General features: G+C 34.9%; 2 protein-coding genes across 5 annotated transcripts in view; one reads left to right on the top strand and one right to left on the bottom strand.

The window, feature by feature from the left end:
* LOC100168678 (neprilysin-1) overlaps positions 1 to 8,633 on the top strand; it is a 28,263-nt gene extending 19,630 nt beyond the window's left edge. For both annotated transcript variants that reach the window (XM_029488633.1, XM_008187197.3), the window contains 12 exons: positions 1,890 to 1,988; positions 2,490 to 2,631; positions 3,566 to 3,683; positions 3,764 to 3,860; positions 3,947 to 4,123; positions 4,838 to 4,959; positions 5,038 to 5,096; positions 5,206 to 5,254; positions 5,401 to 5,468; positions 6,144 to 6,271; positions 6,884 to 7,042; positions 8,115 to 8,633. In XM_029488633.1, the coding sequence (XP_029344493.1) occupies positions 1,890 to 1,988; positions 2,490 to 2,631; positions 3,566 to 3,683; positions 3,764 to 3,860; positions 3,947 to 4,123; positions 4,838 to 4,959; positions 5,038 to 5,096; positions 5,206 to 5,254; positions 5,401 to 5,468; positions 6,144 to 6,271; positions 6,884 to 7,042; positions 8,115 to 8,297 (1,401 nt within the window). In that variant the 3' untranslated portion in view covers positions 8,298 to 8,633. The remainder of the gene's footprint in view (positions 1 to 1,889; positions 1,989 to 2,489; positions 2,632 to 3,565; positions 3,684 to 3,763; positions 3,861 to 3,946; positions 4,124 to 4,837; positions 4,960 to 5,037; positions 5,097 to 5,205; positions 5,255 to 5,400; positions 5,469 to 6,143; positions 6,272 to 6,883; positions 7,043 to 8,114) is intronic.
* Positions 8,634 to 10,549: 1,916 nt separating this feature from the next.
* LOC100159790 (ATP-binding cassette sub-family A member 3) overlaps positions 10,550 to 23,902 on the bottom strand; it is a 53,139-nt gene continuing 39,786 nt past the window's right edge. For all 3 annotated transcript variants that reach the window (XM_029488631.1, XM_029488632.1, XM_003246079.4), the window contains 20 exons: positions 23,586 to 23,830; positions 23,194 to 23,428; positions 21,674 to 22,029; positions 21,194 to 21,550; positions 20,817 to 20,972; positions 20,515 to 20,725; positions 19,306 to 19,552; positions 19,098 to 19,234; positions 18,829 to 19,022; positions 18,591 to 18,749; positions 18,204 to 18,416; positions 17,028 to 17,304; positions 16,513 to 16,638; positions 15,553 to 15,729; positions 15,014 to 15,311; positions 14,076 to 14,462; positions 13,318 to 13,488; positions 12,666 to 12,844; positions 11,723 to 11,871; positions 10,550 to 11,483 (listed from right to left, as the gene is read on the bottom strand). In XM_029488631.1, coding sequence (XP_029344491.1) covers positions 11,439 to 11,483; positions 11,723 to 11,871; positions 12,666 to 12,844; positions 13,318 to 13,488; positions 14,076 to 14,462; positions 15,014 to 15,311; positions 15,553 to 15,729; positions 16,513 to 16,638; positions 17,028 to 17,304; positions 18,204 to 18,416; positions 18,591 to 18,749; positions 18,829 to 19,022; positions 19,098 to 19,234; positions 19,306 to 19,552; positions 20,515 to 20,725; positions 20,817 to 20,972; positions 21,194 to 21,550; positions 21,674 to 22,029; positions 23,194 to 23,428; positions 23,586 to 23,830 — 4,319 coding nt within the window. In that variant the 3' untranslated portion in view covers positions 10,550 to 11,438. The remainder of the gene's footprint in view (positions 11,484 to 11,722; positions 11,872 to 12,665; positions 12,845 to 13,317; positions 13,489 to 14,075; positions 14,463 to 15,013; positions 15,312 to 15,552; positions 15,730 to 16,512; positions 16,639 to 17,027; positions 17,305 to 18,203; positions 18,417 to 18,590; positions 18,750 to 18,828; positions 19,023 to 19,097; positions 19,235 to 19,305; positions 19,553 to 20,514; positions 20,726 to 20,816; positions 20,973 to 21,193; positions 21,551 to 21,673; positions 22,030 to 23,193; positions 23,429 to 23,585; positions 23,831 to 23,902) is intronic.

Here is a 23,902-nt window from a genome sequence, read left to right as displayed (position 1 = left end):
AAACAGGACGATCCATTCAAACGTCTATAAATTATATTTTCTCAGTCAGGTTTTATACACTTTGATGTATTTTTTGACGAATTTTGTGCGGTTGGTGACTCCGCCTCCGACCGCCGTCGGCCAATTGACACCTGACATTTTAGGTAACGATCACACCTAAGTGTGAACGAATTTCAAATGCTTACTTCATTAAAACGGTTTTTTTCCTTACTCCATGTTAAAACTCTACAGCCTTGCGGAGTCCACAATGTGGAATGTGATGGACAAAACGCGGTTTGACGACCACAGCTGGCAGGTTACTTTGATTTCAAATATCCCGCCAACGGCTGTTGCTATCTAGTGTGACTCTCGTAGTACGGGTAGTCGCCAACCGCACATACGTTTGGCCCAAACTATGGTTCATAACTAGGGCTTGGAATTTGATGCATCTTGCATATTTTTTTGGAACTTCTTAGACGATTCTTTCTTAGCCGAAAATGAGTTTCAATAACATGCAAATCTAAATAACTAGTTTTTATTTTTTGTGTATTTTCTGGATTTTTTTACGTTAAAGGTCATTTTTCCACATATTTTTTAGTTATTTTTACTTATTTCTTATTAGTTTAAAGAAGCTTAACTTCAAGTGAGTGTTTTCCTCACGATTTCAGTGCTAAAGATTATGCTCATTTAAAATTTGCTCCAATCATGCACTTTTGAGAAGTTTTTTTAAACATACAAACATTTATTTTTAATCATTTCAAACCACTATTTGTAATTTTATATAATTTTTATTTCATAATTGTATATTTTGTTTAGGTCATATTTTAATTCTTTTGTGGTCATCCATTTCCGGCCCCTACTCTTAACACTAAGTCATAGCTTTGTCACTTCAGTAAGCCTTAATTATCTGGTCGGTCGAATGTAAGTTCCCACATGAGATATAGCAGGTAAAAATCACACCCGGGTATGCATACATAAGTTCCCACACGCAAAAAATGTACACCGAATACAGACTTCCTTCCCACTTTATTCAGATTTAGGACTGACAACTTAAACGTATAGTTGGTGTGGTTAAAATTTGTTTATTTTTGTGTTGCATAAAAAAAAGTCCAAATCCAATACATTTTTTAATTGAATCTAGTCCAAATATATATTAAAAATTAATAATACAATGTGTAGGTGCATATATAGTGCACATTCGAGTATTATTGGTATAGGTATAAAATAATAATAGTTATAAATTTATAATAATGTTAATAATACTACTAGAAAAAAATTAATTATTATTTGGCTTATTGCGAATGCTCAAACACTTCATATAGTCATATTGTCTAATTATTTTTAAGTTATAATCGGATATTTTGTTATTGATATAGTTTCCCCCCCTAGTATTTGGGCTAGTGCTAGTTCTGAACGCTTGCGAAAGTACAAATAATATGTGGACCATATGTAACATTATATTATTAATTTTACGTACAGGTATAATTTTTTTTCTTGTGAGAACTTACGCACGGGTGTATATTTTTCCGTGAGGGATATTAACTAACTTACATACGTACCTGCTTATCTGCTATGTATCGTGTGGGAACTTACTAATAACCCATCTGATCACCATAAATTCGCATTCAGATATAGTGACATTTAAATTGCGTACAAAAAATAAAGATAATGTTTAAATGTCATTTAGATATTTTTTTATGAAAGTGTACTTCGATAAGCAAATATAATGACATATGTACTGTAATGTGTGTAATTATTAATTTAATATATTTAATAAATGTAATTATTATTTATTTGAAACAGTAAAATGTTAAATATTAATTAAAACGAAAGTTGTTTTTTAGTTCATTACATTTGTCAGTATTTTTCTGTTACAGCCCAAATATTATCTAATACACTATTTTTTACAGAAAAATTTAGACTTGGAAAAAAAACCGGAAGAATTGACAACCAGAGAACTAAACGATTACATGCATTCGAACACGTCAGACCCATCTGATGAGAATTTGGTACCACAACATTTTATAGATTTTGAGCGGAGCGTAATACTGCTTTCACAGTGATTTTAGTTTCTCGTTTTCAAGTCAACAACGACTTTAATTTTGTAAGGACGTTATTTGGTCCAACACGATATTATGAGAAGATATTCTTAGACATTAAAATCGAATACAAGATTAACTATAAATACTTCATTTTAACCAAACAAAAACAGTAAAAAAATCAAATACTTAATTTTTAAAATTTTTTACGGTCACTATTTTATTTTTGGAAAGACGATCCTTTAAGAGACAGACATTGTAAGTCGAGCTCTCCCCTGAATCGTTTTTCGAATACAATATTATGATTAATTGTCGCTACCTATAATATAGTTTATAATATTTTAAATTAATTCACTGAGTTTTGCACAGATGTCGTCGAATGAACGAGACGAGTGCCCGACATGCATTTCATTTTTGTGTTTTTTTAAGCATGTGACTAAATCTCATTTTTATTTATTCCATTCGATATAGTTTGACTGGGAATCGTTTATCGATAATTTTACCTCGGAATCAAATTTCACATGGACGATGGACGATTTAGTACATGTCCGGAATAAGGAATTTTTTTTGGAACTCCAATGGAAGTTATCATCCACACCTCTAGAAGAAATTCGTAAGTATACATGTAGATTTTTTTTTTATGAAATTCGTTATTTCAAGTTTTCAACACGTCTCGAAATATATAAAAAAAAACAAAAATTATAATCATCACGTGATGTCGTGATCTTAGAAACGTAAAATAATTTACATACCAAACTCCATAGTCGATTTGGCGTCGTTGAAATGTAATTAATTCAGGTAAATGGTCTCATTCATCCGTATAATATTGAGATACATAAATTATAAAATATACAAGACATAGACATGGGTTTTAAATATTTTATTTAGTTAATGAAAAAACAAAACAATTCATTATCCACGATAATAAACGAGTAGTATTTTTACCTTACCCAAGTTGGTATACGCGGTAAATTCGACGAACACCAGAAGGAAATAGATTGTCGAACCATTCGCGTTCAATCGTACTACTTCCGCTGAAACATGAAACACCAATCGTAAGACTGAGTTCGTGAAATTGTCATACGGACCTACACATACTATTTTAATGTAAACAATTGAGCGCATTATAGGCGTGTGCCCGTTTTATTGTTGACCGGTAGGAACGAGAGAAAGCTACCTACCGTTATTACGAAAGAATTTATTTTTGAAAAGATAAATAAATATACAAATATTATACCGTGGATATGTGTATACATTATAAATTAATTTATAAAGTCTAAAAAAAACTCAAAACCTGTATGATTATCTGTTTTTTTTTATCTAGATAAATTTTCAACGCATTAGATAAATGTAGCTTATCTAGATAATTTTAAAGTTATCTGTACACAACACTGCTTTACCACTGTAATAATATGAATAAAAAAAAACTTGATTCCTCATTTATATGGAGAGGACATGTCACACAAACTTTAGTCCGCAATAATAATGAAACAACATGTCTGTACGTGATGATTATAATATCTATATTTTCTAACAAATTATTTCAGAGCAATTTCTTTGGTGGAAAATCGTGGAGTCTTTAATTTCGCACACCACTGAGCAGATGACAGACATGAGAATGAAATTTAACTCGATAGTAGCACCGTTTTCGCTAAAATTTACCAGGTATAATTTTGACGCTCGTGCTTCTTCCAAAATATTTAAACAGCCGTTAAAAATGTATTCACCCGTATCGTTTGTCTTAGACAACAGTTTTGTACGTCAGTTACCAGGTCTTTCGTGAAGGGCCCCATGGCCTACGAGTTTTACATTCGCGACAACCTGAAAGGGACTACGTCGAAGGTGAGTTTATTACTATTATTATTATTATTATTATTACACGTAGATATAGACCGGGTCGTAATGGGTTTTTTTTTATCTCGAACAAGATCCAAATGATGATCAAACAACTACAAGAGGCGTTCAGTGACATGATAAGTGAATCCGAATGGACGGATGAGGCCACAAAAAAAGTGACTACCCTAAAGGCGAACGCCATGAGAATCGGAGTCGGTTATCCGTCAATATTAGATTCGCCTGACGAGTTGGACAAAAACTACGACTACGTAAGAATACTGTAAATAATATATTATAATATAATATTATAACCTCTAAATTAGTCGAACGAGACTGGCTTTGATGCTCTAAAACGCCTCAGAAAATAATATGCATGTATTTATGTCCTAAAAAATTACTTCTAAAATATTATGCTAAAAAAATAAACAGAATCCTATGAGTTAAAAGTTGGCGGAAAAATACATTAAAAATGTAATCACTAACCGAAGAGTGCCAATGCATAATTTTACAGCAGCCCATTTTACGATTTTAATACATTTTTTTGACAAAAGATGTTCGTGGATAAATGTGAAAAAACCCCGAATAAAGTATAATATTATATATTTAGAAAATAACACGGACACAAATAATTTAAATAAAAATTCACAAATTCTGATGTGGTAGGTTATGAATGCATATTATAGTAAGTGCATATTAATCTATACGGGAGAAAATATTATTAGGTTAATAAAAAATAAATGTCTATGAACAATTGTTTATTATTTACAACCTGTTGTAACCATAACTCACTACAACAGACTGTTATGGGCCAACGGATTATTCCATACGAACGAATTAAGATCGAATTATTTTGGTTGTTCAATTTTTAATCCCTTCGTCGGGTGCAACTCACGTTAGTCTACAAATATTACTATAGTGTAGTCTTCACTGTCCGGTTTGCGACTAGAAGCCGAATAGTATATTTTATGACATCTGCCGATTAGGTCATAGTCAAAGATGACCACTACCTTCAGTCCATGTTGGACATTAAATCCAACGAAGTCGCCCTCGTGCTGGAAAAGGTGGGAGAACCGGTCAACATGGAGGATGACTCAGGCCCGAAGTCGTAAGTGCACGACATTACGTATTATAATATTATTATTTTCGATCGTATAAATCAATAATATTATTGACGTTGTTGCAGAGTCACGACGGACCCATTGGAAGTCAACGCGTATTACAATCGGTTGGACAATTCCATCAGTGAGAATATTATCTAAACTCATAATACTATGCACAGTAGACTTTGTCGTAGCTGACGTAAAAAAAATTTGATCGCGTCTTTTTCTTTTTCATGTTCGCCTTCCCGCAGACATTCCGTCCGGAATTTTACAGATACCGTTTTTCTACAAGGGAGTCGAGTAAGTCGAGACGCGTCCGACCACATATTATATTATTTAGATTTCTCAAAACCTAAATTATTTTTTAACATGATTATTATTGTGTTTCGTTATTCTGTATGATTCGCCTTATACCATCGATCACCATTTGCTACGCGTCGCTGCAGTGTCGTAAACTACGGGGCCATCGGTACGATCCTCGGACACGAAATCTCACACGGATTTGACATTGAAGGTATACGCGCACATATTATCGACACTTAGTTCCGTTAATTTAATAGGTGGATTTTAACGGTGCCAGATTTGGCGGGGTGCAGTTAACCGGGTCTGAGTTTTTATTGTTTAAAAAATGAGCCACCCCCGTTGATTACGAGTATTGTCAACTGTTATGGACGGGGCTTGAAACCGATATTATATGCAGATTTTGAATACTGGTCTAAACCTTTAAGAAGCGAAATCGATACCGAGACCGAAAACAAAATCGACAAAAATCAATTCCGGTAATCAAAACCGAAATTGAAATCGGGAAAAATAAAAAACGGTCTTCAAAACCAATAACAAAATCAGAAAAAATAATTACCGGTACCCAACATTTTCTATTATTTTCCAAGACTTATTCGTGGATTCAGTTTCATCCTCAGTACCTATTGGTGTCTATCGGAAATCATTTTTTTAATTTTTATCAAAATCGTTGGTATGAAATATCAAAAGTAAATTAAATTAAATTTTATATTACATCGTATGATATGACTTAAAAGTAGCCATTTTTTCAAAGGGGGCTTTCGATATTAATATGGTAGATGCTCCCCGGCTCTCTGAGACTTAGATTCGGTACCGTGGACACAGTGCCCCGTCACAACATTAATATTATGTATATTATCATTAAATTATTATCGTCGTTGCTGTTCAGGTAAAGACTACGATATCCACGGCGAGAAGACGTCGCAATGGTCGCAAAACGCGGTGCGAGAGTACTTGAAGCGGGCGAAGTGTTTTGTCGAACAGTACGATCGGTTCGAGTTGGACTCAGACACCAATGTGAGCACTACATTCTACTATGATATCATTGTTCACGGGTGTGGGTCCTATACTAGTATACTATTAGGAATCTAATACGCATAAGATAGACTTGGGTGATAATACGGTACCTAGGATTCGTTTATTATCATGTTTTTTAAGTTTGAATAAACAAATACTGGACCGACTGTTTATAACATTCGTTGCGTTCATTCGGGTACAAAAATTTCAGTCGTTTCGATAATATAATATTATAACATTTCTCGAACCGAAATATTAAGACAATGTAAGTATATATGTTTAGTATCACAACAGACAGCGATAAAAATGTCATAGTTTTTATGATCTTATGATAATACCTACTTGTATTTTATTACAATACAACAATATTTAGTGTTACATTATACTGTTGTGGGTTATCGTCGCTGCAGCATATTTACATCGAAAAGTATTGTTCACAATATAAATCTTTTTTTGTGGAGGGGTGCCGCCGCGGCGTCCGCGTCCCGCCTACAAATCCGCGTCTGAATAATATAATATAGCATAGTTGCCGTTACCGGTTTACCACGGTATAGATTATTTATTATAACATCGGTCGTCCTGATCATCGGCGCGTTTCATACTGTTTTTCAGCTAAACGGCACGCGCACTTTAGCCGAAAACATGGCTGACAACGTGGGACTGAAGCAGTCGTGGAGGGCGTACAAATCGAACAACATCGGTGAAGAATTCCGTCTGGCAGGACTCAATAAATACTCCAACGACCAGCTGTTCTTCTTGTCCTACGCGAACGTGAGTGACCCGGAAAAGGACTTGTGCCGGACCTGATCGGATCGCATCATTGTCCTCCACAGTTTTCTCTTTCATTAGACTGCACCACTCACGCTATCACATCACATCGTCAATAATTATACTTCTATTGTTCTCCGCCCTCGTCCGATTAAAAAATATATAATACCCATAACGTTTTTCTATAAATGTACAGATTAGACGAAGTCCACGCAAGATATTAATGACAAATAATATAACAGCCGTCGGCCGCATAATATTGTTATACGTTTTTTTATTGAATCTCTTTAACTGTAGTAGAACACGCAGCCGTTGCAGTCCGCATAATAAGTTATAGTGATGAGTTTGGTTCGTATTATCCTTAACGGAATCGCAGGTGGAGTGTCGGTTAACATGATATTATTTTGCTTTATTTCATTAATATACGATCTATAGTAAAATTATATTTAATATCGAGTTTGTGTCCTTAGGGTTTCTCGGCGTCGTTATTAATTTCAACTAGAATCACCAGAGTGTCATTAATGATTGTCAAGTACATAACATCACTTATTTTTCGCTTTCCTATTTGAATACGTAAAAAGATAATCATTTTTAACTTCCTAACGTCTGCGACATTGTTCTTTTGAGCTCTGGTTGAAACTCCGAACACGATACGAAATTCTAAACAAACGCACGCAGAGAATTTCAAACGATTTCAATATTGCGATATTATTACGACAACGCGGCGTTTCGGTTAGGCTATTTAGCTACATCCGTGTGTCGGGCGCACATTTCTCCCGTATCGTAGGTAATAAAAATAATATAAAATGAAAAATAATAATATAATATTATTCATCATAATTTTATAACCGCGATGTGAAACGTGTGATGTGATGTGGTCGGTGAAACAAGTCAGAATGCAACGCATTCACAGAGTTTACTCGAAATATATTATTAAAGACACTTACTCGTCAAACGAAACTATAATAATAACAATAAAAATATTATAAACTAATATTATCAAGACGTCACGTGACTGTATAATATCATGTTAAACGTTATCGATAATATTAATTATATTGTCGTTGTACAATAGGTGTGGTGCCAAAATCCAGAGGACATGAAATCCGAAAAAAAAGACATTTTTGGCAACGACGAGCACAGCCCCAGCTTCGCCCGGGTGTTGGGCTCGTTGAGAAACAGTCCTGAATTTGCGGAAGTTTGGAAATGTCCTGTCGGAAGTCCTATGAACCCTTCCAAGAAATGCTCCATGTGGTGAACGCCAAGCGCAACGCCATCGATGCCCACGCTGTGTGCGCGTACTCCACGATTAATAATTAATTCTATTATTATAATTATTATAATTATTTTATTACTATTATTATTATTATAATTATAATTATTATTATTTTCGGCGCTTCATGTAATAGAATATGATAACATACTTTTTCGTTTTGTACAATGAAAGTGATTCGCTATGATATTATGTTTGTTTTCTCGTCATCTGCGAATGAGACCGTTCGCAATTGTAATACAGGTATTATGATAATGATACGTATTCATGATTACGCGTATTCGTATATCAATTAATAGCAATTAAAAATTATTTTTCCTCCTTCGCAGCAACCTTAATTGTACAATGTTTCGAATCATTTGCAATGCGTAAGTACTTCATAACAAATCAAGGCGAACCTATAGTTCAACAATATATAAGATTATTTAATTCACATAATAATATGTTGCAGTCCAATAATCTATACTAATACAAAACTATCGTACACAAAACACAGTTTTGATTTTTTTTTTTTTTTAACGGACCGTATATTATTATTGCAACCAAAATTCGAGTTTAAAAAATAACGATTATGACAAAAAATTTCTAACGTGGTGTTTGAATTTTGAAGACACATTGAAATAAATTAATCTGTGTTGATACTGCTGTTGCGGTACAGTGGATAATTAAACAAAAAAGTTAAAGGTAGATATTTACTATTTAGAGTTTAGCACTTTAATTCAAATCATGAGATAAAGCAAACTACTTTTTAGTTTGGTTAGGTTACCGAAGAGTTCAGTTGACAATATTACCCATATTACGGGTAGACAGGTTTTAGCTTTGAAAACGGATTTTTAATTAATTTGAAAGTTAAATATGTTTTTATAAAGCATTAATTAAAACTGTTTCTTTTATAAAAAAAATATAAAAACGTACTATATTTACGTTGGTTAATATTTATGGTAAAAACAAATATTAAAAATATTTGATTTTGTGAATTGTTAAAACAGGCAGTACGCTTGTTAGGTAATGAATCAAAATCTGTTTAAAAATATTGGATCCGTCAAGCCAAAACGGCCAAGTCTAAACTCCGATTTAAGTTTAAAGGGATTCAACATTATTTCTTAAATCTATGAGTTGTTTTATATTCTACACAAAATAAATAATTTATTATATACAATAATTTATAAAATGCAAAAAACGCACTGAAAAACTATGATGACGAATGAAAGTTATTGTGAAATAGTTCTACAACTAATTTAACGTAAAATAATAATTAATTATATTAATATTAACGTAATTTTGATATAAGGTTTATCAATTTTTTGATGAATACAAAATGAATACAAATCCTAAAAAGACTAAAACAGAGTTTTTCTAGTCATCATAATTTATGATGTATCACGGCTTTCTTATCGAATTCCCTTCCCGGCACAACAAAATACCCAAAATATTATGCTCCGAAAATGATTTGTATTTTTTTTTTTTTTAACACACAGTGTGTCCGGCGTATTACCGTAATTTATCAAATAACATTTTAACTCTACTCTTACTCTTACTCTCTGCTCTAGCTCTACTCTACTCTAATGGTTTTACAGTATTTAGTATTACAATATTATATTTGTAGACAATTTATAAACCAGACGAATCGATATTCATTTAATTTAATAGGTAAATAAAGTATACATAGGGTATAAGGCTATAACTAAAACTTGATAAAAATAATAAAGTTTGTGTAATTTGTGACCTTGGTCGACTTTAAATAGTGATTCAAATATTGTGTGCCGTGAACGGTCCAATATCGATTTACAATGCAGATCGCTAAAGTTTATCATTGTACCTTATAATGTGTCACGTTGTTGCGAAATTATATGACGTAGGTACCTTCCCATAAAATTTCCAACAGAATCAGTTAACTGCTTTCAAGTGCTTGTTAAAATTTTTGTTGACCTCGACCCACTTACTTATTTTTTAAACCTAGTTGAACACACCATATGTAATACGAAATATACTGAATAATAAAATTGATGACAAAATTAAAACATTAAAATATTATCTTAATCACTGGTCTTACTGTCACAATTTTGAGTTTCCGTAAAGAGTTTTGATGAGTCCCTTTTTTATAAAAAAAAAATTATATCGTTATAAAAATAAGCTACATTGTCTTTTCGAGTATAGGTGCTAAATGTAGGTACTATAACTATTACTATAGGTGCGACCGAATGTGTACAAAAACGAAATAAAAAAAAATAAAAACGTAACTGTACATTTTGGTATATTTTTCTTAAACCTATTGAACAGATTATACTTAATAAATTAAATAGTTTCTACTCTAAATGGTAATTACAGATAATTATTAAAATATATTTATATATTATTATAGTAACTAGAGTAAACAAAAAAAAGAACAATAGGTAGGTACATTGTCTTGAACCCAATATATATAAAATTATATTATATATATAGAGAATTTCCAAAAATATATGTCTGTACATTGAGCGTTTAAACAATAGTATTACGCATATATATAAAGTATTACGCTTGAGGAAAATAAAATCATGTTACAAAAGAACCGAAACTACGATAGTAACGTACATATACATATATATATATATAATATATTATATATATACTTAATTCGGCTTCAGAGTGCGAGCAAAAAAAAAAAAATCGCTCGCACAATGTATTTATAAATTATCACATAAATATTTTAATTTTTTTATATATATATTACAAAACGAATTTTCAACATCTTCTTTTTCATCTCCTTCTCATATTTTCTTCTCTTGTGCTCCTTCATATTCTTAATGAATTATTATCTCTTTCTTTTTTAAAATATACAATTATTCAGCCTTCGTACGAAAAAAAAAAACGACAACAACAACAATAACAACAACAACAGCTCATCGGAATGTTGTGTTTTAAACTATCCGTTCCGAGGGGAAGACATATGATAATAGGTATGTTAATGTATTCTTTCTATTTGGTTGTATTTTTTTTTCATTGACATGGCACTCATAAACTTATACTTAAAAATTGGGACTGGGATGGGGTTGGCGTTGAGATGGGGTCAGGGGGGGGGGACGGGGAACGAACGTAGGATGAAATGAAGTCGGCACCCTGCTGGCTGCGCGTGGACGACGTGCGTTATGCTATTGCTTGTTGACGATTTCTGGTAAAACTCAAAAACACCTGCAAAACATACGATTCGGTTATTACACATAATATCATTATTATAGTTTTTTAATTAGTGTCTTAAATTTAAATAGTATTAACGTGGAAAAAGTATTTATTGTATAGTTTTATTTTTGATACTATGGTTAACAAAAAAAAAACGATCGGTGTGTAAAGACCGACGAGGAACTGAAGGAATGATAGTGCCGGTAGGAGCGAAACAACAGTATTCCGGAAATGGTTATTGCGGTACGTACCTGTTCTAGACTAGTCTGCGTTATCGAATAATCGTCGATCAGCAGCTCTTTCTTGGCCTGTTCCATCTGAGCGAAAGCGTACGAACACGGATACTTCTTGGGAATGTGGAACAGCGCCGTGATTTCGAATTCCTCGCGCAAGTTGGCGCCTGAAACGACATTCATAATATTGTTATCAATAATAATAATTATTATTATTCTTATTATTTCTATTATTTTATCATCCGTGCGAGTAACCTATTTAGGTAGGTATGTTATAAGATAGCCGCGACCGATTAATAATATTGAGCGAGTTCTCGTGAGTAAACACAGAGAGAATTCAAATTTTGTATTTGCTCTCATATTATTGTTATTTAGATAATAACAGAAATTTAATAATAATAACAATATAATCCTACGAGAATGAAAACGTGAGACGAGCTGTACCTTTGTATCACGGCGTTGATTAAACTATGAAATTCGTTAGCCGAACAAGATTTTTGTACGATTAATATTTTTTAATTATTTTATATTATGTATCTACATACTCGAATACCTATATAATATGAATAACGTGATCGTTCACTGGATTTCGGGGTTGAGTGTATGGATATAATGAATAATATAATATCTGTTGGTAAATGTGAATATTTTATGATTTATTTAACTAATTTACTTAACTTCACGTAATTCGAAATTAATATTTTGCATCAAACATTTTAGAAAAATATTCCAAATTTTGATCATTTAAGTAACCATCTGGTCTTTAATAGAAATTAATAATTCACAGTTAAGTTGTGAAAAATAAAAGTGATATTGTATTAATTATTAGAAACATAGATGACGAACACAAAAATCGGACAAGATAATTTTATTATAATTGCTGTTATAGTACGGCCCGTCGTGGTGCGATAGCATAATATAATTTCAATTGTTTACATCATATTATATTTAGCACACTTACCGACGAACGATTTCATCACGTAATCTTTAGCTCTCGTATAGTTGTCAGGGTGGAATTTTATGTGCAGCTGGTAGCCGACGGAGAATTTGTTTTTCAGATGCTGCACAGACCCGATGCAGCACAGACGGCCGTCCACCATGATGGCCAGACGACTGCACAGGGCTTCGCATTCCTCGAGACTGTTGAAAGAATAATAATATGTTGTTAATTATATTTTATTCGACGCCATGCTTATATGTAATAAATTTATAAAATATTATAACAATACAAATTCACAATAAACGAGATTTAAATTTTTCTTCTAGAGACCATCTCTTATTGGGTCTCTCGATTTTAAGAAAAAAAATATTTTCACCTATTCAATTGTAGAAATAATAAAAAAAAAGTAGGTACGACCACAATGCACTTACACGCTGTACAAATTTGATTTTTTTTTTTTGACGTTTTAAATTGTTTTAATAGTTAATTTTTAACGGTACCTAACGCGTAATATTATTATTTTACGTCCCAAAACAGAACACGCGTTATTATAAACCATTGTGCGTACCTACTTCAATATTATTACTATTATTTATCGATCTGATATAATGGCTACCCAATAAAATCAATAACAATCTCTGACAATGTTGTTAGATCATGATAGTCATAGTACCTGTGAGACGTGATGAAGACGCATTTGCCGCGATCCCTCTCCTCGCTCACCGTGTCCCAGAGGTGTTTCCGGGCGGCGGGGTCCAGACCGGAAGTTGGTTCGTCTAAGAACAGGACGCTCGGGTCGCCGATCATAGCTATGGCTGTGCTGAGTTTCCTCTTGTTTCCACCACTATAAGCACAAAACAAACACCACAAATTCGAGATTAAAATCGATTCGATTAAACGTGAATAACTCGAACAGAGTATGCCGATATACGTAACGCTATTTTTTTTTCAAAAATATAAATTTATCGTTTATGTGTTTTGTTGATTACTACCGTAGCTGTAAGTATTATAAGTAAGGGTATTAAGTATTTAACGTTTCGATGAGAGGAGCGGAGTGGTACAAGATTACTCCGAAAAAAAATTTATCCTCTACTTCGCTCGTCTAAACTTTAAACACTAATATTTTAGGTATACTACTTGTCCATTTTAAGATGGAAAAAATACTCCTAATAATATTCTGCCCAGGAATCAAAACTTATGCCGTCATTCAAAAGAGTACACAACTTAAAAAATTATAACTGGAAAAAATGTTGTATTGTAACGATTTAAAATTTAGAATTGTGTAAAAAACGTTATTGTTTTCTGAAATCGCGTGTGTCGTATGTCAAACGGATATCATCCAGTAGTGTACGCAATAATTTCGAAACACCAAAACTACTCGAAAACAAAACCAACGACATCACGATATTATTATAATATAAACGCACTGACCTGTAGTTTTTCGCTTGCACGTTCAAGTAAGCCATGAACGCCAGCCTGGAGGCCAGGTGGAACGGCACCGTGGACGATTCCTTGTTGGACATGCCCCTGAGCTTGCAGAAGAAATGGAGCGTCTCGTAGCCGGTGAGCTCTTCGATGAGACCGTTGAACTGCGGACAGTAGCCACCCACCTCGTGGATCTTCTCGCGGTTGTTGTTCACGTTCACGCCGCACACGTAAATGTCGCCGGCGGTGTTCTTTATGTCGCCGGTCAGCATCTTGAACGTGGTCGTCTTGCCGGCGCCGTTCGACCCCAGCAGACCGAAACACTCGTTGGACTTCAGCGCCAGGTTTAGCCCCCTCACCGCTTCCTTGTTACCGTACTTCTTCCAGACGTTGCTATGAAACGAGGAGCAAAGACGACACCGTTATTGAAAGTAAAATTAGTAAATTATCGACCGTCACGCCAGACGAAAACTACTATGACACGAGTTCCGATAGTGCTCCAAACTATTATCGTATTAGTGAATATCGCGAGCGTTCTAATGTTTAAAAGAGGATCGTGTCGAAATCGGGCAAAAATAATATATTACGCGCAAAACTATAGATATTTTGATGTTTTTTTCTCACGAATTTTCCTAAATGTAGTCCTTTACTTTGCATTACATTAGTTGATTGTATACCTATCGATAATGGGTAGTAATATCACTATAAGTAATCGTCACGAGAATTCAGTCGTAAGTATCAATATAAAATTATACATATTATAATATAAGGGTGTATATTTGAGGCGTCAAAGACTAATACGTTTGAAAAATTAAAGCCTCTATAGCAAGCCGGATACCGCGCAAGTACCATCATGTTTGGCGTACTTATAATTTATAAGGCCATCGATAAGTTAACGGTTAGGGGGGGGGGGGGTCACGATGATTTAAGTGGTGCGCACTCACTTGAGGTATAGACAATAGTTGTGTGGGTCGGCGCCGTTGACCACTTGCTTCTCGTGGGCCACGTCCGATTCGTAACAGTTCAAGTCATACTTGTCTTCCTTGACGGAGTTCTTGAGCATCACGTGGCTGTAGAGCTTCATCAGCGTGCAGTGGACCTTGTTGCCATAATACGTGAGGTATTCACACGATAGCAGTAACGCCACGCACACGAATCCTAACCAGAACAGGTGGGTCATGTTTCTACCGATGCCGGGGCTGGTCCACGAAAGGTTGTCACCGTCCCATCCAAAACAGGTTGCTAAAACGTCAATAGTTAAATCATTCGTTCGTGATGAAAATTGAAAGGAAGAACTTATTTAAAATTGTTTATTGGATCTCGGCATACTGCTAGGGTTGACATGGGATGTGTCTAATTTAAATACACTTCCGAGTAGGCACTAAGCATCGTTTACCGTGATCTCATAATTCATATAAGTAGGTATATTTATTTATCGATAATTTTTTTTATCATCCGCGATTACCTGCAGCACGTGACTTACCGTTCTTTTGAAAGTCGCAAATCTCGCTGTACTCATACGAAGAGTATATGTTTTTCAAACCGCTTCCGAGAGCGTAATGTGGGAAGTAAATCATCATGTTGTCGATAAACTTGGCTTGGTCTTTCAAGCACAGTGGTTGCATGTCCAAAATAAGCACCAACATGAAGCAAAAGGCACCTGTATCATGATAAGACACACGCGACGAGTGAATAGTATAATATTATATTATAAATAGAGCCATCGATCGATCGGAACACATCCACATGCAAATAATTTATATTTTATTATACATAAATATATTATATATTATTTAATAGCAAGTACCATTTTACAAACTTTGATTTAAAAAAAAACTAAATATGATACTTTAAAATGATAAATTTTAAATTTTAATAATATTTTTATTTTTATTTTTTTTTAAATATTATATATTATTATCATATAAAAATACAAGTTTTTTAACCGATTGTGTGAAGAATATTAATATTGTCTATTGAACAACATATTTTGTAAATTATAATTTTAATAAATTAATATTATATCGACAAAAAAATTTGAAAAAAAAATACTCAACATAAATAATATGCACTGTATTAAAATAAATTATTTTTATTTTTTCATCGTACTTCAACAAATTCAGTTCAAATTATTATTGTTTAATTTATTCACTTGATTTATAATTTAATAATTTACTTTGGATCGTTCGGAAATCTAACCGTTTGTTATTACATCACTAAGCGCTTTATATAGTGTATAATATTATGGTTTCAATTTTTCTACTATTAGTTAAATCATTTTAGATACTTGTAGAAATAATATTTTTAGGGATGGTTCAGGAGGGCTTAGTGAACATTTTTAGTCCTGCGTATTATTATTCTAAAAATGGTCAACCAAGAGCCATAGTGTGTAATGATAAAAACATTAATAATATATTATATTAATAATTTTTTTTCTCCTTACCGGTCATAACGCTAAACATAGATATTCTCGTGAAACTAGTGGACGGGTTTGAGAACAGGAACGAGAACAAACTCATCAGCGGCAGCGTCGCCCACGAGAAAGCCACCAACAGACTCAGCATCAGTCCTGCAATGGAATCAAAATAAATATCAATAGTAACGAGTTGTGGAAAAATAAAAAAATTGTCACCGACAAAAGCAACGACTCACTGCCATAGTATTATTATAATACTTGTGCTGTCAAGAGGACGTATGCGATACCCGTACAACCGTAGCTGTATTATGTACCTATATAGTCGTCACTATAGTAATTTTAGGTAACAACAGGGTATGTAGTGAAATCGCATCATAAAAATCAAAATTACTCAATGTCGTCTACGCGCGTAAGTATATTGTTCAGACGCCGAATTCGATTCGGTCGGAATATCATGAAGTTCGTCCTCTTGATACATAATATTATCGTTAACACCGTGACAACGTCGTGTTGCGGCCGCAATTTTATAATATTATACCAACCCATTTGTTTCCAGCTCGCGTATCCCGGATCTCCGTGCCAGAAGAGCAACAGCAGAATGGAGAATATGACGGTCAGGTAAGTTATCCAGTCCCACAGCAGGGACGCTCCCCAGTAGGCCAGTGGTTTGACGCCGGCTATCTGTTGCATGTGCTTGGCGCCGGTATATCGCTCGTTGACGGCGAACAGCACGTACACAGCGCACACAAACGCTTGTGAAATGGCGCAGTTGAACGCCACCTGATAGCCCAGATTACTGCCTCCGGTCAATTTCATCAGCTATGGCGACAGACAGAAACGATCGCGTTACGGTTAATGTTGGTTTAAAACAAAATATTAGATACCACGGTATGTAAACGTCGTATCTCGCGATTCGATCGCCGGGGTTATATTTTATTATGCCCTACAAGCGCGCGGTCCAATAACCAACACTTACGACTATACTCTCAGAAAAATAATGTATACTGTATGGGATTTTTTTGTTAAAAAATTCGTAAGCTCATTCAAACAGAAAAGAACTTTAAAAAAAAAAATAGAACGATAAAAAATATTAAACCATAAACTAATCAATACTACAAAAATTAATCATAGTACTTCCATGTTATTTGAAAATATGCATAAACGATATTATTATTTAAATAAAATATATTTTATGACGCAACCGGTTCTCTAGAAAAAAAAATTGCATCGACAATTATTTTATAATGATACGAAATTTGTCATTACTAGAGGGGGATAAAACTTGGCATAACCACTTAAACGTGTGATAAAACGATGACCATTTCAGTTGTGAATTTACAGAGTTTGAATATCAAGCACTTTCACATCATCCAGCATAAGTTTTAATTGCAAAACACTCGTGGTATTTTCAATAGTACCTATCTAATATTAAATAAACACTTTTACTTATTATTTTATATAATTTATTTCAACGCGTTCAAAGGGACAAGTCGCGTCCATTTAGACGATCGATTGTTGATATTATTGGCGCTCGCGAAACATTAATGAAATTATCGGGAAGCGTACGATATTTTTGCCGAAATCCGTGTCCGAATCGCAATATTTTTTTTTTCGAGAATATTGACTGCCATTTACAGTTTCGGGCCACGAAAACGATAATAATATAAATAACTCGTCCGTATGATATTGTATTATATCGAAATCGGCAATTTTCTCACCTTGTCCACTCCTTGGTAGGGCAGCGGGTGATTCACTACGTGTATCCCGTATTCGTCTCCTTTGTAACTTTTCAATATAGCATTGTGCACCATGCTGAGTGCCAAAGGTGGACCGTGGTAAGGTTGGTTGTTGAAATACGCCGTGATCCTGTCCTCGCCGAATATCGCGCCGACAATGTACTTCTGTGTGAACGGAGATATCTTTTCGGAGGCCTGCGGATGGACATCAATGGTATAATAATAAATTACATACGTTATTTTCGGTTGATATGAACGGAATATAATATTTTGCGTTTATTATATTGCGCGGTGCTCACACGTGGTCGTCGCATAACCGGGTAAGTACCTATTATTATTGTTGTTATCATAGAGAGAAAAAAAACTCACCACTCGCAGTAAAAAGTCTTCGAAGTAATTGTACGTGGTACGGTAATTTAGATCCAAGACCGGATTTGGCGCACAGGCGTTCTTGTACGATTCGTAAAAAGTGCCGATCTGCGTGTTGTTGGTGGACAACATGACTGTACTGATGGGTTCCCAGTAGTTCTAGAGAAAACGAAAAAATATTGATTTTTATCGAAAACATAAACATCGAAATCGTCAGTCGACGGTCTCTGTCACTTACAGCTAGTTCGGCTGCTAGGGCGGGCAAGTCTTTCATGCCCTGCCAGGCGTTGACGACCAACAGCGCCAAGAATATGAAAAACATCGTTAGCGTTATTTGTAACGAGTGCAATATCAGAGAACGGTACGACTGCAAACATTTCTTTTCCATGATTGCGCCACATTGGATCCAGAATAATTTCCATCCCCTGGCCCCTAAACAAACAAAAGTTTTATTATCAGAGTCGCACAAAATGTACATCAATCTCTTCGTCTGTCGAAAATCCTTACTTTCAGATTTATAATCGGCAGAGTCGCATTCGGGGTCGTAGAAAAACGTGTCAAAACGGTTTTTCAGCTCCATTGACTTATGTTTGATCGCGTTCATCTGGTAATCCGATAATTTCTTGTTGTCTTCTTGACCGACTCTGAAACGATAACAAAATAATGCGTATTAAAATATAATCTGTTTCTCTACTCGCGTGCTTCGCCCACATACCTCATGAACACGTCTTGCAACGTAGTCAAAGTTATTCCGTATTCCTTGATCCCTAATGTCTGTTTGGATTGCTCCAACGAGTTGAGCAGATCCGGGAACAACGACGAGTCCTCTAGCTGATACGTGACTTCCATGACGGTCATGTTACTTGGCACCGAATGCGGGTAATATTTACGTACGAAATTCGTCACTTTAGTCAAACTGAAACCGATTACATCTTTTACCAGGGTTAAAGTGTAACCCCCGCCTAAAAAATAAAACCGGCGTTAAAGTATATTATATTTAAAAACAATAGTCAATTCAAAATATTTGTATGCGTATTTTGTCGGTTCTTGATTAATATTGCGCTGCGTTGTTGACAAAGGTAGCTTATGGAATTTAAAAAAAAAATAGTAAATTAATTTAAACCACTGCAATATTAGTATCGCATAGAAGTGGAATATTTTTAATTATCAATTTAAGGGGCCTCGCCATCGCATTGATTTAAGGAGAATCATTTTCTAATCTCATTGTCGCCACCCGAGATCTATGTGTTAGTCGTAAATGATTATTAGTGTGTGTGGCGTCCATGCGGGTCAATTGTAGCGGTACAGAGGGCTCTCACACGCACTCACACGCACATGTCAGTATGTAATATTGTAATCATGAAAAAATGTTTATTTTTCACTCAAACACACGATTCTAATTCCAACAATACGTCGCAACGATTAACTCGATTTGCATTCTGACAAAATATTCTTTTTTTCCACAACATCTATGAGGCATCGGTCGAGGTACATTTTTAAAATTGTATTTAGTTAATTAAATATTTAAGCTTGAAATTCTGAATTTTTTTGAATTTTTTACAATTTTTATTGCATTTTAAATTACAAAAATTAAAAATGTGGCTCGACCGTTTCCTTGTATATATTACGGAAGATCCGAATATTTTTTCAGAATAAAAATCGTGATAATTGTCGGCACGTACCGTTTGAATTAGAGACAGTAGTTTTTGACAAAAAAAGACGCGGTGGCGAGGCCCCTTAAGAACAATGTGTACCGGTAGTTGTGTGTAGTGTCAAAATTGTTCGTTATATTATTTCAGACTCGCGAGTGTAGGACGTCTGATTATGAAATTAATTAAAATAAAATTTAAGAACGCCGCAATCACCTCTAAATTTTTTTCTTAAAAACAATTATATATTAGCATAATTTGTATAATATTCTTACCATATTCTTTTTTCAATGAAAACGGTGTTCCGACACAACAAAGAGTGCCTGCTTTCATAATGGCGACACGGTCGCCTAGCAGATCCGCTTCGTCCATTAAATGCGTCGTCATCACCATTGTTCTTCCTTCCCGTTCCGATTGCAAAATATTCCACAGAGTACGTCTGGCAGCCGGATCCATACCCGACGTCGGTTCGTCCATCAACACCACCTACGCGCAAACGACATGATCGATTAATCGTTATGCCTGACAAATGGTTAACGCCGGAAACCGTCGAGTTAACCGCAAGGCGCGTGCGTACCTTCGATTTGCCAATTAGCGCTATGGCCACCGACAGTTTTCTCTTCATCCCTCCGCTCAGATGTTTGGACTTCGTGTTGATCATCGACTCCAGTTCGAATTTCGCCGTGTAACTGTCGATTTCGCTTTTCAAATCCTGTTCGTTCAAATCCTTCAACTGAAAAACACGAACACAAATAGCGATCATATTGTATATAATGTGTGTATACTGTATACGCATTATGTTTATATTTGACTATATCCGCATTACCCCTTAGAGGGTGAAAATGATTTAACGAATGTAATTTATTTAATAATGTATTGTTATATTTTATACGTTTACACAATACTCGTCTATTGCAATAGTATTATAACTATAATCGAACACGGTATACTAACCATTCCGAAAAAGTACAAATGCTCTCCTACGGTCAAGTCCGGTATGAGTAGATTGTATTGAGGGCAGAGCCCCAAAGAGTGTCGTATGGTTTTCATGTGGGTTTTGATATCGTAACCCTCTATCAGCGCCGTGCCGGACGTTGGACTTATCAGTCCGGTCAACATGGACATGGTGGTGGATTTTCCGGCGCCATTGTGGCCCAGCAAAACGGTTATTTGATTCGGTTGCATGTCCACGGACAGCTTGTTGACGACGTACTTTCCGGGCGTGAAACTCTTGCTGAGCGATTGGATATGTATGCCGGATTTTTCGGCAATTTGTTTGGGGCTGACTTTTTTCTCGAACCAGAACGACGGCTGTAACGTAAAAGAAAATGTCAACAATATCATGATAATAATATTATATTGTATTGTGCAACGACCGGATTCGACGAAAATTTAGTCGAATGAGTATATCCATTTTGGCCGGGCGAGACTCACCAGTATCGGGAAGTACCACGGAGGGTGGAAACCGCTGTTGCGCGGGAAAGCCGTTTCCAGGTATATGGCGATCAACAGGTACAGGACCGAGTCGAAGACCAACATCAGCATTATGTCCGCGATGCACATCTTGTCGTCCGGCGACACCGTGACCGTGATGTTTTCCCACGTCAGTCCGCTGCCGATGCCTTCAAACATGATGAGACTCTGGAATATGTATCCCAGCGCAGTGTTTGGCAATATGGTGGACGCCAAGATTTCTCTGTTAGTCATGGACGAGTACTTGGGCTGGAAGATCATGAATGGGGCATAGGTCCCGAACCACAACACGCCGCCGACGGTCGCCGCTGTGTTGGCTGGAACGAAAAAAAAAAAATTTTATACAACGAAATTCGATAAATTCAACTTCAATTATTCACACACACACACACACACACACACTCAAACAAACAAACAAACAAACAAGTTCACAGACATAATATGCGCGGCGGGCATGAATTTGAAGGTCTAAATATTTAATACATGTTAAAATATGTCATGTGTGCATGCATGTATATATATTATATAATTATACGTAAATTGTATGTGTATATAATGTAATTATTAATAATATATATTTTTTTTTTATATACGTATTATATATTAGATACGATGTGATACACCTTGACGATATGTTAATGAAACGTAATTGTTATTTTGTTTACGAACGGTTATATTATGATATACGCGACGAAGATTGTCAAATGCATCATTTGTATGATTGGGGCTGGGGTCATAACGTTTTGTTAAAAAAAAAACCTTAAAATATGCATATTAATATTATGTCCTTATAAATCACTAAATAGGCTCTAAATGTATGCAAAATCGCTTAAATATATTTAATAATATATAATATGTATATCTTTGTTTTCAATAAGAATCAAAAAGTTTAAAAAATAAGAGGTAGATATAGGTAGCTATAACCTTTAATGCACGTTTTATTTTTCATAATAAAATATTATAGTGGGATGAATATTATGTGATAACAGTTGTAATAAATATTTACATAAATATTAATGGTGGATAATTTATTATTAGCTTATATACTATACCTACCGTATAAAACGATAGTGCCTACTACCTATATTATGATATATTTTGTAGATCAATTTAATGGTTTTAAAGTATTAATTATAATATTAATTAAGTATGATATTAAAGTTATATTCAAAATACGCACTTATAAATGAATAAGAGTAAAATCCGAAATATAATCACATAATATCATAATATTTATGTTTGGTTCATCACATTATATCTAGTAGGTACCTACTATGAAACACATTTCCATAATGTAAATTGGGTACTTAACTATATTAATGTTTTGGATAAATGTACAGCGCAAATATGCAGATCCCTCAAAGTCCCCGGGATAGCACTACAATGTTGTCGAAATATACTCTTATAAAAATCCCACAACATAACCACGATATCACATACACATATAAGCGTGGAGCCTTTAGCTCGTCACCGGGTCTTACCTTTTTTAAAGCAGGCGGATATCAAGAAGCAATAGGATATTCCGGCGGTCACGTACAGGGTCAATATCGCCATCAGTACCAGTGGGTCAGAGTACTGAAACACCGCACCCGTTGGCCAGTCGTACGTTATGAAGAACACCAATATCAACAGAGGTACTATCCATACGACAAAACTCTTCAGGTACCATGCGCACGCGTGCAGCCAGTTATCCAAGCCCATGAGCATCATGGCTTCCTAAAAAACAAGAAACGGCTCAAAGTATTATTATGAAAAAACCTACGGTTAACGAAAAAAATCCCCAAGCCTGAATCTTCTTGAAAAAACTGATCTTCGGATCCGAAGACCCGCCTAGGTTTCACGTTAAAATCATGTCTGTCATCGGTTTACTCACCTTCATTTTCATTTCTTTTTCAGCCGATATCACTTTGATGGTGTTGATGGCGGTGTAAATATAACTGAGCAATACCACCGTGGAGATGAATGACGTGAGAGCCGGTAGCAATGGATCCTCGATGTACTTCGGATACGGGAACCTCTGTAGCTCGATTTCCGGTATCGTCTCGCCGGGAGCCCAGTATCGTATCAAGGCTTTGGAGATCTGATTTTGCATGTACAAAAACGACTCGGACAAATAACCTAGACACGTAAAAACCGTCTTAATATCACTTATTTCCGGCGGTCGTCTGCGCGCATGCGTGTCGCGAACTC

The sequence above is a fragment of the Acyrthosiphon pisum genome, chromosome A1 (assembly GCF_005508785.2).
Source record: "Acyrthosiphon pisum isolate AL4f chromosome A1, pea_aphid_22Mar2018_4r6ur, whole genome shotgun sequence".
In the NCBI taxonomy this organism is placed as follows: domain Eukaryota; kingdom Metazoa; phylum Arthropoda; class Insecta; order Hemiptera; family Aphididae; genus Acyrthosiphon; species Acyrthosiphon pisum.
This window is presented reverse-complemented; position numbering and strand designations above follow the sequence as displayed.